The sequence below is a fragment of the Dasypus novemcinctus genome, chromosome 30 (assembly GCF_030445035.2).
Source record: "Dasypus novemcinctus isolate mDasNov1 chromosome 30, mDasNov1.1.hap2, whole genome shotgun sequence".
Taxonomy (NCBI): Eukaryota; Metazoa; Chordata; class Mammalia; order Cingulata; family Dasypodidae; genus Dasypus; species Dasypus novemcinctus.
The window spans coordinates 46,086,044-46,105,560 of NC_080702.1; the positions used below are offsets into that span (position 1 = coordinate 46,086,044).

Genomic DNA, 19,517 nt, shown 5'->3' on the forward strand with positions numbered 1-19,517 from the left:
AAATATATTTTAAACCCCAACACCAACTACAACTCCAGCACAGTAGCATGAAAGTCTTATGAAGAGAGATCCCATCTGAGTCCAGTTTCATCACGCAGAAACACCAGCTCCAAAGAAGGGCCATCTGACATGGCAATGAACCCCATCTGCCATGACCATAGAACCCGTCTCTTTAGCCCTCAAAGTAACCAATACGTGGGGATTGTATCTACTTTATCTGTCTCTTAGACTCTGCTCAGTTGTGCATAAGGGCAATCCTTCTGACAGCCTCCAGACTCTTTTTTAGAGACTCGTAGCCATATAAACTCATTTCTCCTTTTCATTTCCCCCTTATATTAGGTCAAACAGCATTTTAAAGTCATGTTATTATATGTAAACAGGGATATTCTGCTGATCCGCATTGAACCTTCCATTCAAGGTCATTTTCCAGCTGCATCATCAGTTGGTAGTTGATAGTGATCCCTCGGTGCCCGGGAGGCTCATCCCCGGGTGTCATGTCCCACGCTGGGGGAAAGGCATTGCATTTACATGCTATGCTGAGAAAATTGTATCAAAATATAATTAGGAGGGTTACCTGTTTAGGATGCTCAGAGGTGATGGTCTGATGCTGGACGGGCTCCTGGGGAATGTCTGAATTCTCATTTTGCCAGAGTGGGTGGCACCATTGGGTAGAGACCCAAGTAGTGAGAGTGGGGGTGGACCCACATCCAGGGAGGACTAATGCCATCAAATAGAGGGAACTGTATCTCTCGAGAGAAAGGGTGGCTCCCAGGGCATTGGGGCATTTGAGCAAGTTAGGCCCTGAACACTATTGCAACTATCTCTGGATGTGGCTCCTCAGGAAATGGAGGTTGGCTGTCACTGTGGGCACCAAGGGGATGGGAAAATGGATGTTAAATGTGTGGAACCAAGGTAAATGTGGGGTAAGAGAGGAGTTTCACGAGAGTACACAAGGATGGATATAAAACATGTAATATTACACCATAAACATATAGGGGACGACAGACTGATAATGTAAACCATAATGTAAAACATAGGATAACTAAAAATTTACAAAACTGTGTGTCCTAAAGTATGCACCACAATGTAAGCACAGATGTCACCTTGTTTGAAAGCTATTGTCTCAGACTCTGTACATCACTTTAAGTAAATATGATGTGAATAGGTTGTAAGAGTATCTCTGTTGAAGGGAAAAGGTTTTGTGGTGGATGTGTGGGAGTGCTGTATATTGTATATATGAATTGCTCAGGTCTAGGGCTCTTGTGAAGAGAAGTTCAATAATTAGGAAAAAAGAAAAAAGAAAAAGTTAGGATGTAGAATTTTTCCAAGTCAACATGTATTCTATATCTAACCTTTAAACCCATCGCTATATGCCATTTTGCTAGTAAGGGATCCTGACATTATATTGGGCTTCAATTTTCAGGAAGTTCTGGATCACAGAGTGGTTCAACAATGGCAGTGGAGGAATACTGGTATAGGATACTATTGACAGGTGATATATGGCTGACAGGGAGCTATACAGGGCATATGTCCAGGGTGTATGGTAATGTTTGGATATACTCATAGTGGCAACAATTAAAAACTACAGCTGGGGGGGTACTGGTTTCCTGGCCGGTGGTGCTCTGTCGTGGTCCCTAGGGGAGCAGCAGCAGTCCCCCAGGTGCAGCAGCAAGGACCAGGAAGGAATGAGGGCCCAACTGTGAGCCCCTGATACTAATGACTATGCTTGTGAGCCTATATGCCTGAAATAAGAACAAGGCCTAGAGCAGCACTGTGCCTGGGAATTTCCTCCCAACACCCTTCATGTTACTCAAATGTGGCCAGTCTCGAAGCCAAACTCAGCATGAAAATTTATCTCTTATAATGCACCAAAATAATGTAGCCAGTGTGTAAGTGAGTACATTTCAAACATAGGAGCAATGGTTCCTTCCTCCACAGCAAAGAGCTGAGTTTCCAATAGAGCAAATTCTAGAGTAAAGGTATTGAATAAGGAGGCATTGGACTTCACCTCCTAGTTTCTTTCCCAAATGCCACTCTTCCGATTTCTCATTACTTACAGATCACTCTTCTCAGAAGAATTAGAAGCACCCACATAATAATAGCTCTGAAATACATCATCCTAAGTGTGGTTCTATGTGTTTCATCTCCTGGAGTTTCCAGAATGAAGATATTTTGTATTTATTCATTATCCAAGTAGGAAACCACCAGGGGAACAAAAAAGCACTAGAAGGAATCACCAAAGTTCTGTTTTGCTGTGGGAAGAAAATACCATGGGAGGGATTGTGTCACTGGTAGTAACTGCAGAAATGTAAAAAACTGTCAGATGTAGGAAAGTCCACCAATATAAACTTGGTTTATTTTCCAATTTCTGTTTCAGATTGCAAGGACTTTCATTTCCATTGCAGCTAAATTTCTTCTAGTTCAACTACAACAAAATTTTAGATTTTCATTATTCTATATTTCAGTTTTAGAAGTTCTATTTATTTCATTTTTGAAATAGGTTTTCGCCATTTTATATATTTGCAATACTCTTTAATTCTCTAAAACTCATTAAAAAGTGTAGTTTCACATTCTATGTCTGCATAATTTCAAACTCTGAAACAGTTAAAGTTTTTTTCCACGATCTGCTTCTCTTCAGGTTCTTAGTCATGGTAACTTGTTTTCTTAGTGTTTATCTATTTTTTAAATTGTGTTCTGTTAATTTGTTGCATCCATTCTTGAATGACTTCTTGGAGTTCTTGGTGGAAAAGAGTGAATTTACATTTGAAATTATTTTATTCTTATGAAGTCAGAATCATATAATGTTAATTTTTCCACCTACAGCTTTTAAGGCTATAAAGGTGCTATTATTTCAAAGTGCACAATTATTCATCATCCAGAGGGCGTTACCACCATGTAGTACCTGTGTCATTGCAAGTGGTTATCTTGATATCCATAATGGATTAGTGTGTATAACATTGTTACCCTTTTAAATGATGCTATTATTCCAAGGATAACACTTTTACACAGGAGTCTCTTACCAGAGTTTCAACTTATGAGAATTTTGAACTTCATTTTCACATGAAACCTAGTCACTAATGCAGAATCTGAAGTTCTTCAGTGAGGACCATCTGCCAAGTTGACAGCTGTCATTTGAACTCTACTACCCATCAATGTCCATTTTATTATTTATTTTGTGGCTAAATTAATTTCTTTTGTTAGGCAAGTTTAGGGATGAATTTAAAAGATACTTATAGGTGTGAAACCTCATATTTTAAAACATCACAAATCAGTAGCCTACATACAGATTTGCAGGAACTAAAAATGAAGGGCCAACTGAAACTAAATATAGCAGAAGGACGGAAATGTTAAACATTTACATAGAAAGAAAAGAAATAGGGAAAAACAGTTGACAGAACCAATGAAATTCATACTTGGAAAAGTTCAATAAAATAGCCAAGGTTTATTTAGATTGAGAAAGAAAAAAAATGAATGGAAGGAAATCACTAAAATACAAAATTAAATAGGGGACCTTGCTAGATACTGCTGATATTAAAGGGATTATGAATGAATACTATGGTAAATTGTCTGCCAATATCTAGATAACCTGGAAGAAATCGACTAATTCTTAGAAACACAAAATTTACCTAAATTAACTGAAAAGAAATAGATCTCAACCAAAGGGTAACAAGTAAAGAGACTCAATTAGTCATCAAAAAACTCCCCAAAAATACAGTGTAGGATCAGACAGTTTCTATAATGAAATTTGAAATATTCAAAGAAGAAATAATTATACTACTCAAAATCTTCTAAGTTACAGTCAGGTTATCTCTTCCAAACTCATTCTATAATATTAAAATTATTTTGATACCAAAGCCACATAAAGAAATGAGGAAAGAAAACCAAGGTCCAATTCCTCAAAAAAATATAGATCCTGCTGCTGTAGGGCACTCATGCCTCCCTGGTGTGGTGGTTGACATTCTTCACCTCCCTGTTCGCTGACCAGGCTTGAGTACAAAGATCATATTTGAGTACAATTCCATCACACTAAGGAACACAAACTCCAAAGTAGGGCCAACTGGCATGGCACTGAACTCCATCTGCCATGACCACAGAATCTGTGGGTCTCTGTATCCCTCAGAAGAAACAATACCTTGGCTTGTATCTACTTTGGCAGTCTCTGGGACCCTGCTGAGGTGTGTGTAAGCACAACCCCTCTGATGACCTCCCAACTCTTTTTTGGAGACTCATAGCCATTTAACCTCATATGTCCTATCCATTTCCCCCTTTTATTCAAGGTCAAAAAGCAGTTTTTAACACATGATCCTACATGTAAGCTGAGATATTCTTCTGGTCTGAGCTGACCCTTTTATTCAAGGTCCTTTTCTAGTTACATAATCAGCTGGTGGTTCATAATAATCACTCGGCGCCAGGGAGGATCATTCCTGCAAGTCATGTCCCATGCTGGTGGGAAGGTAATGCATTTACATGCTGAGTTTAGCTTAGAGAGTGGCCAAGAATGCCTATACCTGCAGGCAGGAGAATTGCATCCATCATCCATGTGGATCTAAGCCCCCTCTTGATATAGAGTTGGAGTGGACATAACCATTCCAGGGTCCACAGAATGGAGGAACAGAGCATGGATTAGAGTGGACTAACTGATATTCTACTATGCAACTATCATGATTAGTAATGGAAGAAAATGTAGCAGTGATGTGAAGAAAGAGGCCACAGTAGCTGCTGAGGGTAGGTAGAGGGAAGAAGAGATATGATGTGGGGGCATTTTCAGGACTTGGAGTTGTCCTGGGTGGTACTGCAGGGACAGTTGCTGGACATTGTATTTCCTGCCATGGCCCACTAGATGAACTGGGGGAAAGCATAAACTATAATATAAACCATTATTCACTGATGCAACAGTGCTCAAAAATGTATTCACCAAATACAATGAATGTCCCATGCTGATGAAAGAGGTTGATATGGGAGGAATGGGATGAAAGAGGTGCAGGGTACATGAGGACCTCATATTCATGTAAAATTAAAAAATAAAGAGAAAAAATATATAGATCCAATATCACTGAACAAAAACTGTGTCATCAAGTATGACTGAATATTTAAAGAAGTGTTCATGACCTAGCGAGATTTATCTCAGTATGCAAGTGTGTAAAACATAAGAAAATCAATGTAATACACCACATTAAACCAACAAAGAGAAAAAATCACATGGAAATTTCAATTCATGCAGAAAATATTAATGACAATTTCCAACACTGTTTCTTGATAAAAACACTCAGAAAAGTTAGAACAGAGAGTAACTTCCTCCACATGGTAAATATCATAGATGTAAAAACACAGGTAAGTTTATCCTCAATGCTAAAGGAATGAAAACCATCCTCTTACATTTTAGAATAAGACAGGGATGGCTTCTTTCTCTATTGCTATTCTGTAATGAATTGGAAGTTAGGAAATTAGTCCATAAAACTGAATAAATGCATCCAAATTAGAAAGGAAGAACTAAAACAGTTTTCAGTAATATTATGTTCCTTTATAGAGAACAAGAGAAAGCATCTACAAGAAAATTCTACAGCTCATAAGTTAATACAACCAAATGAGAAATATGAGATTTTATTTTTTGAGGTATGGAGAACCAGGAATTGAACGCAGACCTCCTATGTGGGAAGCCAGTGCTCAACCACTGAGCAACATCAGATTCCCTGTTTTGATTTTATGTTTCTTTTATTTGCTTAATTGTTTCCAGGAGGCACCTGGAACTGAACCTGGGATCTCCCACGTGGGAGGCAGGTGTTCAATCACTTGAGCCACTTCCACTCCAATTATGAAAATAATATGCAAAAATTTGTTGTATTTTATACACCTCCCAAAATGTTAAGTATGCATTTTAAAAATGCATACACCATAGCATCTAAAATAGCAAAACACCTAGGAATAATTTTATCTAAATATGTGAAAGACTTGCACAATGAAAACCTGAAAATACTGTTGCAAGAAATTAGAGAAGATGAAAGGAAATGGTAAGATATCCTCTGTTTTGGATAGGAAAATTTCCTATTATTAAGATGCCAGTACTACCCAAAAAGTCATAGCTTCATCATTATTCCTATTAAATTCCCAGGAGACTTTGTAAGCAGAAAGGCCAATTTTCATTCAGATAAAATTATAGTTCACCACCAGGATTGAGTATGCATCGTCGTCATGATCTTATTATTTCTTTTTTTTTTTTTTCTTTTCGCTTCCTTAGACTGGGAGATATTGGAGAGCAAGCACAATATCTTAACCTTTCTTCATGCCTAGAACATAGTTTAGTACATACCTTATAGTGTTCTGAATAAATATTTGTTGAATGACCAAGAAAACAAACAGTTGTGTGAGTTGAACAGAAATTGCTAACTATGGGGGAGAAAACAAAAGCAATGAGACAGGAGGAAATTATGCTTATAGATGACAGCTTCATGAATAAGAACCAACACCAGAAGAGACAGATTAGATACAGTAGATATTTTTGCGTGTCCAGAATCTCTCTCCTGAACCAGCAATAGAGAAACCATTTAGGGGAATCTTGTAATACTAAGGCTCCCTAAAGTGAAGTGACCCCCTCAAATGTTATGAGCTGTGTGCTGTGGTTAACAGCAATACTGTAATGTTCAGGCATCTACGCCAAAGACACGTTGTGTTGATAATGGAAGAGTATGTAAAAAGTGTGCCAAATACATTCTCAGAACGATGGTTGGTGGTAATAATTTGATGACATTCTCTCATAATCAGTGGCAAATGTTCCACCATGGTATAGTGTGTTGGTCAAGGGGCCTTGTCTGGGAACTCTTCACATGTGCATTATTGTTTTCTATGTCCACAATTTCTGTAATAAAAGTATACTTTAAAAAATAATATAGGACATTCTGATATACCTCATGCCCTCGTGCTTTTCCGCTCTCCCATATTAATAATTGTCTACAAGTGCATGGTATGGTATGTTGGGGGAAAATCACACCAAACATAAGGTACACACTATCATTAGTACTTAGATTAAGAAAATATTCTTTCACAAATTGTAATAAATGTTTCACATTTATACAAAGTGTAGGTGGTGAGTTGATGTATGAGAATTCTGGGTGATGTTTTGCAGGGTTTTATTTTAAGATTTATTTATTTATTTATTTATTTATTTCTCTCCCCTGCCCCCCATCCCAGTTGTCTGTTCTCTGTGTCTGTTTGCTGCGTCTTGTTTCTTTGTCCGCTTCTGTTGTTGTTAGCCGCATGGGAATCTGCGTCTCTGTTTGTTGAGTCATCTTTTGTTGTTGTTGTTGTGTCAGCTCTCCGTGTGGGTGGAGCCATTCTTAGGCAGGCTGCACTTCCTTTCGCTCTGGGCAGCTCTCCTTACTGGGTGCACTCCTTGTACGTTGTACGTTGGGCTCCCCTACGCAGGAGACACCCTGCATGGCACGGCACTCCTTGCGCACATTAGCACTGTGCATAGGCCAGCTCCACAAGGCTCAAGGAGGCCCGGGGTTTGAACCGCAGACCTCCCTTGTGGTAGACAGACACCCTAAGCACCGGGCCAAGTCCGCCACCCTGCAGGCTTGTTTTGTAAGTTCACAAGTTTAAATATACACTTATTGTTTATGTATGTTCATGTATGAATGTTATACTTTAATATTTTTTTAAATGTTGCTTTTATAATTGATCATTTGATGGAAGGAATTAAAAATAAATTCATATATTAATGTCAGGTGCGTAAATTGAAATTTGAGGTAAGATTAAAAATAGCATAAGACTTATAGAAGAAAGTGTAGATTAAATCTCTGAGCATAAACTGAGATCAAAGTAAAGCAAAGGGATACATTTGAGCACATAAATGACGGACTTAAGCCCAGGAAGACCTGAATGTAAAAACAATATGAAGAAAATACTCCATAAATGAAAAGGCTTGGAGAATCTTCAGGACATATTTTATAGTCATAATTTAACAATGTACATGTAAAAAATGTAAGAAATATGCCTAATGTAAGTATGGACTATAATTAGCTCAATTTTAATATTCTTTAATCAATTACAACAAAGGTTCCAAAGTAAATTAAAGTGTGGTGGTATATGGGAATGCTCCATTTTTTAAAGGATATTTCTGTAAGCCTACATCTTTGTGAACTAAAAATGTAAAAAGTTTGTAAAGAATAAAATGTACTAAAATTTTAAAGAATCAACGGATGTGAACCAAAGATTCAGGCAGCAAAACTATAAATAACTTATAAATGTAAAAATATGCTCAGCTTCATTAACAATCAATGGAAGTGAAATTAAAATATCCAGGCAATCTAATTATTCAATAATTACTTTGACAAGTATATTACAAATCCTCAGAGGTGATAAAGATATGGTAAAATACGAAAAATGTTTGCTTTTGGGGTTGCATGAACCAGAGACCAAACAGTCGTTGTTTGGGGAGCATCTGTCCAGAAGTAGGAGTTTAAATCAAAACAACTCCTGGACTCTTTGAGGGTTAACAATTACTACTATCATGCTCTACTAGTGTAATGCAAGATGATGCCTAAGGGAGCGTCCTCACTTTAGACAGGCTTGATTTGAATCCCTCCTCTGCCCCTTCACTATCTTGGTGACTTTTGTGCTAGTTACCTAGTTTCTGAATGTCCTTAATTCCTCAACTGTAACAAAGGTAAAATGATACTAACCACATCAAAGTTACAAAAAATTAAATGAGATAATAAGTATGGAAGGCTTAAACAGTGGTAACAATAGGCTGTGTTCTCATTTTTCATTAATGATTTTGAGGTACGTTTCCAGGTGATAGGCTTTCACTAATTCAATAAATTTGTTTTCATGTCCAGACACAACTGTATACTTACCATCCAGTCCATTTGCCTTTGCATTCAACAAGTACTACTTCAAAATGAATGCCATACCAACATTATTAGTAGACATTGCAGCTACAAAGATGCATGATATTATGGTTTTCAAATAAGGAAATACACAATGGGATGACTAGGAAAATTTAGGGAATTAGGTATGACTCAAGTAAAATGACACAGATGAAGAGGGAGAATCTTGGAGTTGATTTCATTCTCATAACATCAGAATGCATCTTTATAAATGAGTTTCCATAAAGGTGTACATCTCATCAATTCAAAAGATAAATATAAAATGCATACTCAGACATTTATTTACATACATTTACATGTATTTTAAGGAGAAATTCATTTGGAAAACATATAATTGATAAGGGTTTAATATCCAGATTAGACACAAAACTCTTAGAAGTCAGCAGAAGACAAATGATGCAACTTAAAAATGGGCAAAGGACTCGAATAAATACTTTTCCAAAGAAGATAGACAAATGGCCAATAAGCACATGAAAGATGCTCAATATCAGTAGTCATTAGGGATGCAGTACTGAAAAGTGCTAGAAAGTTGATGAATCCTGGGCACACTATGCTAAGTGAAGGAAGCCAGGCACAAAGGGTCAGATAGTATATTATTCTTTTTATATGAAGTATTAAGAATCAACAAATCCATAGAGTCAAAATGCAGATTGGTAGTTATCAGGTCTGTGGAGAAGACGGAATGGGGAGTGAATGCTTAATGGGTCTGGGGGTTCCTTCCAGGATAAGGATGTTTTGGATTTGTATAAATGAAGTGTTTGAACAAGATTGTGAATGTACTAAATGTCACGGAAGTGTTCATTTCAAAATGGGTAATTTTATGGTACATGAATTTCACCACAATAACATTGCTTGGAAATAAAAGGGAAGGAAGATCTGAGACATTCTCCTGTATGGATAAACCTCAAAGACCTCATGGTGGCTCAAACAATACAGGTACAAAAGAGAAATGTTTTATGATTCTATTGATGTGAAATGCTTAGAATAAGCAAACTCATAGAGAAAAAAATAGTAGATTACAGTGTACTAAGAAACTGAGGCACGGAGAATGGAAAATTATTGCTGGAAAGTTTTATATTTGCTCCCAACCCGAGGGGTTGCAGCCACCGCACCTGCCTGAGAGGAACTGGGGGAGGAGGCTCCCACGTGGCTCTGCAGAGATGTCTGAGCCAGGGGAGCAGCAGGGCAGCAAGGCAGGGCCTCGAAGGAGGCAGGGCGGCCGGGGCTTCGGCCTCCTTCTGGGCTCCAGGGAATCTGACCAGCGGGTAGTGTGGCAGCAGCAGCAGGAGAGGCAGAGCCTGAACCCAGGACAGCAGGCAACCCAGTTGGATGGAGAAGAGTCAGTGCCTAAGAATGGAAATTCTCTTCCCCATGCTTTGGAGACTGTTCAATCACCGGAAGCACAAAGTTCAAATCGTTGGGCTGGATAGTGCAGGGAAAACTACCGTCATTACCAATTTTCTAGGGAAGACGTTGTGCAATCCCCTACAATAGGAAGTAGAAGAGCGTCTGGTTAATAATACATGTTTCCTAACGTGGCATATTGGTCGCCAACAATCTATTCATTTTTCCTGGAATCTGTACTGTACTAACAGTTTGTAATAGTTTTTGTGTACAGTGCATTGAAAGGATTTCTGTATCTAGCGAAGAACTGTATAACATGTTAGAACATGAAGGCATAAGAAGGCTGGTTTGCTGACGTTTGCTAATAAATAAGATGTTAAAGAATGTATGGCTGTAGCAAAAATCTCCCAGGTTTTGAAACTTAATTCTATTAAAGGTCACTAATGTTATATCCAGGCACGCTCTGCTCTGACCAGCGAGGCATTGTGCTAAGGACTTGAATGGATGATGTCATGATTAGATGAAGGCTACTGACCTCTTCTCATAGACATTGTGTAAACCAAGGTGTGGACTTTACGTGAAACCTGCAAAAATGAGTGGCTTACATATATTTATAATGAACTGATATAAATTTTTCTATAATTTATATTAGTAAAACTAAGACCATTTATTTGAAAACAGAGATGAAGTCTCAACTCCCGAATTGCTTTCTCCTTAATTCCTTTCAAAGTAAGGTCTTAAATCTGTGACTGACATTTTTCTCATATTGAACCCTCTCAAGACACTGTTTATTTAGCCTGTGTTAAGTATGATAGGGGGGGCGACATTGTTCACATGGAGAGATTTATCAGCAGGGTAAATCTATCATTCCCTAGTGGAATGTTGTGTTTTTCTTTTACTTTAAAACACAAATCGGCACAGATATTTAGTTTACAGTCTTTTAAAGTTTAAATATTATGAAAATTATTTTGCCTAAGATTGTGTATGCATTGAATATATATGTCAAATTAAAATTAATGGCTTTTATTTATGTTCTATAGAAAAGTGATTAGTAAAACAAGAATTAGTAATATTCATCGCTGTAACCATATGAGATGAGTGCGTTGGTGATAAGTGTCATTTTGTACTTTTCCCCTTAGGCTCACTGTATTGTAATAACCAACTCCCAAGTCATTAAACTGCTTTTAAAAAAAAGGCAGAGAAAGAGGCGGGAAGGAAGGAGGGAGGGTGGAAAGCTAGAAGGATTGATGGAAAAGGAAAAAAGCTTTACATTGTGTTAATATTTTTTGTTTATCAAATCACAGGGAAATTGTACTATAACCTATAATACGTGTCAGATTTTTGGTTTAAGTATTACTAATGGGTAGAATTACACAGAAAATATCAGTTCATTTCTTGTATAGGACCATATGCCATCTATATTACTGAATAAATGGTTAATCCAAAAATCATTAAGCCATTAAATGTGATTAAAATGATCAAGTATTTTTTCAACATTAATTGAAAACTATTGCATGAAACATGTCATTTCAGAGAAGTAACAGAATTATGTGTGGGCACTTAAAATAAATATGAGATGAAAAGTAAAACATACTTTCCAAGCCATTACAATACTTTATTATTTTAGAAAATGTGGTGGTTTCTTCAACCACATGAATATACTGTTTGGCAATTAGAAGATGCAAAAGCCTTTTGAATACTTTTTAGAATTTGGTGTGAAAATTTATTGATGAGACGGTTCTTTCACTAAGTAGTACCTGGGCCCATCATACCTCTAATTTATTTAGGGTGTTGGATTTTTTGGTGTCTGAAAGTTGAAGGTATTTCTGTTATAACTGCAAAGAAACTTTTCATAAATGTGTTAAAACATATTCTGTATACTCTTATTTCAATATATTTTGGCCTGAAAATCTGAAGGCTAATTCAAACTGACATGTTTTAGATAATTCAAGAAAAAGAAAACCTACTTTTAATAGCAGCCGTTTGGATTTCCTGAAGATTTTAGTGAGAAATGATAGAACATACATTAACAGTGGCAAAATTTTGGAAGTTCTTTTCAATTAAATATAATATAACCTCCAAAAAAACTTTCAGATATTGTTTGAGGTGATATAAACTTTAGGTAATTTATCTTGTTGACAGTGCAAAATTGTGATTGCATTTTTACCAGTAAACTATAAAATGCAAATTTTTGAGTTGTATCTATGTTTCTATAATAAAAAATTAAAATATATACATATCAGTTTTCTGTCTTTACTGAAATGAATTATACTTGATCTATTAATTAAATTATTTGAGCATCCTTAAGTATATGGGGGAAATTAATTGAGACATTCACTATAAGGTATATGGTATCTAAAAGTCAATATAGTTCTCATAATCAGCAATTTTTTACAGATGAGGAACTACTTTACAGGTCTTAACTTGTGTTACAAACATAATATTCTTAATTGATTTGGAATAGCATTATCAATTAAAGGGTTTTAGTGTCAAATGAACACAGATATTTACTTTCTTGAAGAGAATAGCAATTTTCTGAGAGTAACTCTTAGGATGGACTGTATCACACTGCATGTCAGTGCTTTGGAAAGTCAAGAGATGTAGGGCACGAGTCCCTCAGTGTTAATTTTGATCATTTTAAAGTCAATGGTTGAGGAAAATTGCTGCCAGTTTAGAAGTGTGGAAAAGAGGAAAGTTCTTGGAAGAGAATAAAACCTGAATTCCCCTGACTCATAACCTAGTGTTTGGAGAACCGAGAATTAATAAGAAAAACATTCTCTCTGTCCAGTTCAGTTTCCCACAGGGAAATGATTATTCAAGGTTGGATCAACAAGAAGAACAGATGCCTAATGAACAAATACAGAGAAGCTGTAAATACCTCCTCTGCTGTACTCAATTATCTTATGTACAGTCAGGCTGGATGGCATATGGATATTTCTTGCGGTCCCAAATGCCTGACTCTCTTCTGCTGTATCTATAGGGATACAGCCTCAATCTCCTTAACCAATCCCCCAGGCAGGAATTTGGAATTCTGCACTAAGACCTTACCGATTCCATCCAGGTGAGTCGGAAAGCCCAGTAGATCATGCAGCAAAGAGCCAGGGTGGATGGAAGTTGAGAGCTTTGACTTGAGCTCATCTGGGATCTACTCCACCCTGATCCAGAGCTGAGCGATCATTGTACTAGTTCTCATGCCTGCTAAGTTAGTGAATGATTTTTTTCACATTAAAAATGATTGACTATTTGAGTCAGTAATGCAGGGCACATTACAGATTACTAAGAAATGGGAATGGAAGACAAATTAGAAGAGGGAAGAGGAGGGATAAAGAAGTTCTAGTAAAAGGGGAATATCTGTCCAAGGAGCTTTGCAGGTAAGTGGGAATGAAGGAATGGGCTAGTAGCAGTGGCAGAATGTGCAGAGAATTGAGGCTATGCTTTTTTTTTTCTTCATTTAAGATGAGGTATATTTAAGCAAGTGTCTATTTATGGGAGATGTCTAATAAAGTGGAGGTAGATACTTCTTTTCAAATGCATTTCATGAGGTATATATTCTCACATTGGATTCTCATGTAAAATAGTATTTTTATATAATGGGTGAAATGTATGTATTACAACTAATGTACATTTATTAAAGATCAGCTCTTTATTGCAAAATTATTCACAAATCTCACAGCAGCACACCCGTTAATGCATTGCAAAGCACTCCTCAGGACCAGAGGCCCACTGACTAGAATAGATTATTTCATAAAAGCACAATTTAAAAATAATGTGGGCTCCTGCCCATGCAGGGACCTGAAGCAATTATGGCTCTCCAAGCCGAGTTTGTTGCTTGGCCTAAATGCTGCTGTTGTGGGCTGGAGAAAATGACCCATTATCTGGTTTAAGAGGCTCTGGTTTTCTGGTCAGAGCCTTCCCCTATGGGGATGGAGAAGCTGTGTGGCAGCCTCCTCCTACAACACCTCTGCAAGTATTTTTATAGGGTAAGTTACATATGTTGTCCCTTGGTCGCTTACATCCCCCATTTCAAAATAGTTGTGCAACTCTGTACCTTTGTATATTAGGGTATATGTCCTTATTTTTAAAGTAAACATTCAAACAAACATCTGCAGGTTGTTTCTTCTCAAATTTGCTCTTTGCCATTTAGTTCTTCTATGTCTTTATCGACATATTTAAAGGAAAGTGTGAATGTGTATCATCATAACAAACAATATTCACCCCATTGTTTTTCAAACTATGAAAGTTCTGCTTCCATCAAGTTAGTACATCAATTTTTATGTGTATTTCCACCTGTCTTTCTCATCCATTTTCCTCATTGTACCTTTTGGCCTTTTGAGGTTAGATCTTCTTCTGAAATTGCATCACCTTCTGCCATCATTTGGAAAGCATTTTACTTTCCATTTGACCACAAGTTGCTTTATACGTTACACACCATAAAGCAGTTTTCAGTCTACTCTTCCTGGGAAGGAACCAATGGAACTGAAATAAGGCTGTTGAATAGAGTCTGAGAGATGCAGAAAGATGTGACATTAGAGAGTCAGAAGAAAAATGCACCTCATGTCATCAGTGATAGGCAAATCCTTCCTAACAAGATGGAGTTATGCTGAGGTTTTCATGCACATTGATTAAGTCTGATAAGAGTTTTCAGAGGATAGATGCCAATAATGCCCACAATACAGGTGAAAGTTTTAAAGTTCAATTATTAGCAACTAATATAAAGTGCATCTAAGATTCAAAATAAGGCATATCTGATTCTAAACTTTGCACTTAATATAATTTTAAAAACACATCAAATGCTTCATATAAAAATTCCCAACATTTTTCTACTACTTATATGTTTTCAATTGTGAAATATTTGTTTATTCCCATAATTCAATTTCCTGTTGAATTGATCATTCTATTAATTGTCTTGTCATTGAAAAAGACATCACTGCCTTTGTCTTTTGGATGAATTTTTTGCTCTTTTTTTAGTTTTTCTGGGCTTCAAGAGGATATAACGAGACTTGGAATGCCAGCAAAACCAAGGAACGGTTCCTTCATCGCAATTTCTCATGTGGTGCTTGAGATATTATCTTTCCTTTTACTTGACATACATTTAATTCCTTCCTCTCTTTTTACTCTGTGCATTTATCTGTTTCTTTAAATAAAGGGAAGAAAGTGATCATAGCAAAAGGTAGCACCATGTTTAACATGCACAATAGGCTTGTCAGCTGGAATTTCAGAGCATCTTTTCTAAAAATGTGGAGAATCGAAAAACTGATGTTGTCAGCATGGATTGTATTTACTCCTGGTTGATCAATGTGGCTGAGTGTGAGAAAAGCATGATGTTAGCTCAGCCCAATGATGCTAAGGTGTGCATCAAGCGTGTGGGTGTGATGTGTGTATTTGATGGGGTGTGACCATTCCTCAGAGTAGGGATATCTGAGCTCATATATAATACACAGTCTGGGGGATATTCTACAAAACCCGATAGGACTAGTTCCATCACATTTGGTGGGACAGCATTGCAACCAAATTAATGAAGTGTGAGAGGTTCACCATATGGATAAAGGATTCCATGAATTTAAAGATTCAGCAGCAAAAAGGCTGACTTGTTCTTAAATCTCCTCTGAATTCATCTCTCTTCTCTATCGTCTTAATCATTTCCCTGCCACACTGACCTCCTCTTTCACTCTGAAATTCTGAAACAAGTGACTTTTAAGGTCTTTTCGCAGGAAGTTCTCTTCACTGGGCACAAATCTCCCCTAATGTCCTCATGGCTTCTGCCTTCTCTCCTTTTAGGTGCTGCTTTAAATTTCATATCATACATGGCACTTTTCTGAACACCAAGTGAAAAATAACACCATCATTTCACTTTTTTTTTTTGCCTCCTTTCTTTTCCTTAAAGCATGGGTAATCATCTCATTTGTAAGATGATTATGTTTTAATTGCATATATTCTCTCTCTAAGAATAGAAGTTTGGGACTTTTCAATTACAGCATTGTGGACTCATTGCCACAATTCTACTTGCCCCTTACTTACAACTCAATATATTTTCACAAAGAATGAATTTCTCATGACATCTGTAGTGTGCATGAATCTTTGGTAAAGACTGAGTTTGGAGGAAGGAATTTCTAATCAGAGGTGACACTAGAAATAAACTAAAGGGATAAGATCCATATAAACAATTTAGATATTATATTTTTCACTGAAGGGATAGACGATGTAGTGTTTCTGTTTGGATAGTATTATCTGTTTTTTTAAAAACTACCCAAGTTCTTTTCTATTTCTTCTTGGTCTCATCAACCATATGGGACTTGGAAATGAAACACAAATTTCAGAATTTTTTCTCCTGGGATTTTCAGAGGATCCAGAAGTGCAGCCCCTCCTCTTTTGGCTGTTCCTGTCCATTTACCTGCTCACCATCTTTGGGAACCTGCTCATAATCCTGGTCTTCATCACTGATTCTCACCTCCACACACCCATGTATTTCTTCATCTCCAACCTGTCCCTTTGTGACATCGGTTTATCCTCCACCACTGTCCCAAAGATGTTGGTGAACATCCAGGCACAGAGCAGAGCCATAACCTACACAGGCTGCATCACCCAGATGTACTTTTTCACGATCTTTGCAGGGTTGGATGACTTCCTTCTGGCCGTGATGGCCTATGACCGCTTTGTGGCCATCTGCCACCCCCTTCACTACACAGTCATCATGAACCCCCAGATCTGTGTCCTGATGGTTCTGGGGTCCTGGATCATGAGCTTTATACATTCCTGTTTACAAGGGTTAAAGGTATTATGGCTGTCTTTTTGCACACATGCAGAAATCCCACACTTTTTCTGTGAACTTCGTCAGATGATCCAACTTGCCTGTTCTGACACTTTTTTCAACTGCTTAGCAATGTATTTAATACATGGAGTGATGGGAGGGAGTCCCCTTGGTTGGATACTTTTCTCTTACTCTAAGATTGTTTCCTCCATACGTGCAATCTCATCAGCTCAGGGGAAGTATAAAGCATTTTCCACCTGTGTATCTCACCTCTTGGTGGTCTCCCTATTTTATTGTACAGGCGTAGGGATGTACATAAGTTCTGCTGCTTCACACAACACACATTCAGGTTCATCAGCCTCAGTGATGTACACTGTGATCACTCCTATGCTGAACCCCTTCATCTACAGTCTGAGGAATAAAGACATAAGGGGGGCTCTGAACAAATGCTTTGGAGGAAAGTCTGAAAAGTGACATTAGTTCTCTGGTGGCTGAAAAGCTGTTTTAGCACCTTTCGAACCCTCAGAACAAGAAATCTGTTTTCATTAGACAGGTCATGGATGTAAACCTGCCAAGAATCCAGATGACTTCAAATACTGTGAAGTAAAAATTTCAATCAAACTGTGTGTTATGAGATCAACTTATTGTTTTTGATGATGAGAAATTTCTTCTTGGCATTGCTAGCTTCATATCCATGTTTAAGGAGTTTAGTTACTGGTGTAGAGGAATGTGTTGCATTTTCTATATTGTTTTATTTTATCACCTTTCTTTTTTGCTTGAATACTTCCAGGGCTGTCAATGAATATAATGAATATTCAATGAATATAATGAATATAATGAATATAATATTCAATGAATATGCTCCCTCTGAAAACAATATCTGCCTTTGTTCAAAATTGCATCATTAATTTTAAAGAGCAGGCATTTGTCAATCTAGTTATTTATTTAATACCAAGATATATTTTTCCTCTTTTTTGTTCAGTGCTTTCTTTTATATATTTGTTCATATATAACTATAAAGAAGAGTTTAAAAATCTGACTAATAATCCCCCTTAGAATGGAGTGTTCTCATTCAAAGCCATAATTTATTACTACACAAACACCCATGTCCTTGCACATACTGCTGGTTATCAGACAGCTAATATTAATGTAGTTTCCTTTTAATATAGTTATCTGCAATTAAGTTGAATTGCAAGGTTATCATGAATGCTATATTTATTCATTTTTCTCTTTATTTTTTTAATGTTTCATTACAAATATAAGAGGTCCTCATATACCCCCCAACCCCTTACCCCACTCCTCCCACATCAACAACCTCTTTCATCATTATGGGACATTCATTTCATTTGGTGAATGTATTTTGGAGCGCTGCTGCTCCACATGGATCATGGTTTATACTGTAATATGCAATCCCGATAAATTTCAACACAGCATTCTTTAATGAACTAGAAAAACTAACCAGGAAATTTATTTGGAAAGGAACGAGGCCCTGAATAGCCAAAGACATATTTAAAAAGAAAAATGAATTTGAAGGAATAACACTACCTGACTTTAAAACATACTGCAAAGCTACAGTAGAGAAAGCAGGATGGTATTGGCACAAGAATAGACTTCCTATCCAATGGAACCAAATTGAGAGTTCTAATACAGACCCTCATATATACAGTCATTTGAGAGTCAACAAGGCCACCAAACCCACTCAACTGGGAGAGAATGGCCTCTTCTACAAATGGTGCCTGAAGAACTGGATATCCATATGTAAAAGAATGAAAGAGGATGCCCAACTCCCAACTTATACAAAAATCAACTCAAGATAGATCTAAGACATAAATGTAAGAGCCAAGACCATAAAGACCTTGAAAAGCAATATAGGGAAGCATCTGTAAGAGGATCCTATTACAGGACCTTGTAATAGGAAATGGCTTCAAGAACTTTACACCAAAAGCACGAGCAGCAAATAGATAAATGGGACTTCCTCAAAATTAAATCCATTTACACCTTAAAGGAGTGTGTCATGAAAGAGAAAGAGAGCCTACACAATGGGAGAAAATATTTGGTAAACATATATCTGATAGGAGATTTATATCCTGTATATACAAAAATTCCTATTTCTCAAAAATAAAAAGACAAAAACCCATTTCAAAAATGGGATTAAGATTTGAACAGATACTTCTCCAAAGAAGAAATACAAATGGCCAATATGCACATGAAAAAATACTCAAAATCCCTAGGTATTAGGGAAATACAAATCAAAATCTACAATGAGACACCATTTTACTCCCATAAGACTGGCAGCTATCAAAAAATCAGAATACTTCAAGTGCTGGAGAGGATGTGGAGGAATGGGAACACTCGTCCACTGCTGGTGGGAATGCAGAATGATCCAGCCATTCTGGAGCACAGTTTGGAGGTTTCTCAAAAAAACTAGCTATAGATTTGCCATATTATAAAGCAATTCTATTGCTGGGCATATATCCAGTAGTACTGAAAACAAGGACACAAACCGAAATATGCACACCAATGTTCATAGCAGCACT

At 37.0% G+C, this 19,517-nt stretch overlaps 1 protein-coding gene across 1 annotated transcript; it reads left to right on the forward strand.

Annotated features, from left to right (window-relative positions):
- Positions 1–16,518: 16,518 nt before the first annotated feature.
- Positions 16,519–17,454, forward strand: LOC131276870 (olfactory receptor 7A17-like). Its single transcript, XM_071212804.1, has one exon. It carries the CDS (start codon positions 16,519–16,521, stop codon positions 17,452–17,454), a length of 936 nt encoding a protein of 311 aa, XP_071068905.1.
- The last annotated feature ends 2,063 nt before the right edge of the window (positions 17,455–19,517 follow it).

Bases quoted from the DNA above. Each gene is read 5' to 3' on its own strand.
- LOC131276870 (XM_071212804.1), top strand. From the start codon at position 16,519: ATGGGACTTGGAAATGAAACACAAATTTCAGAATTTTTTCTCCTGGGA.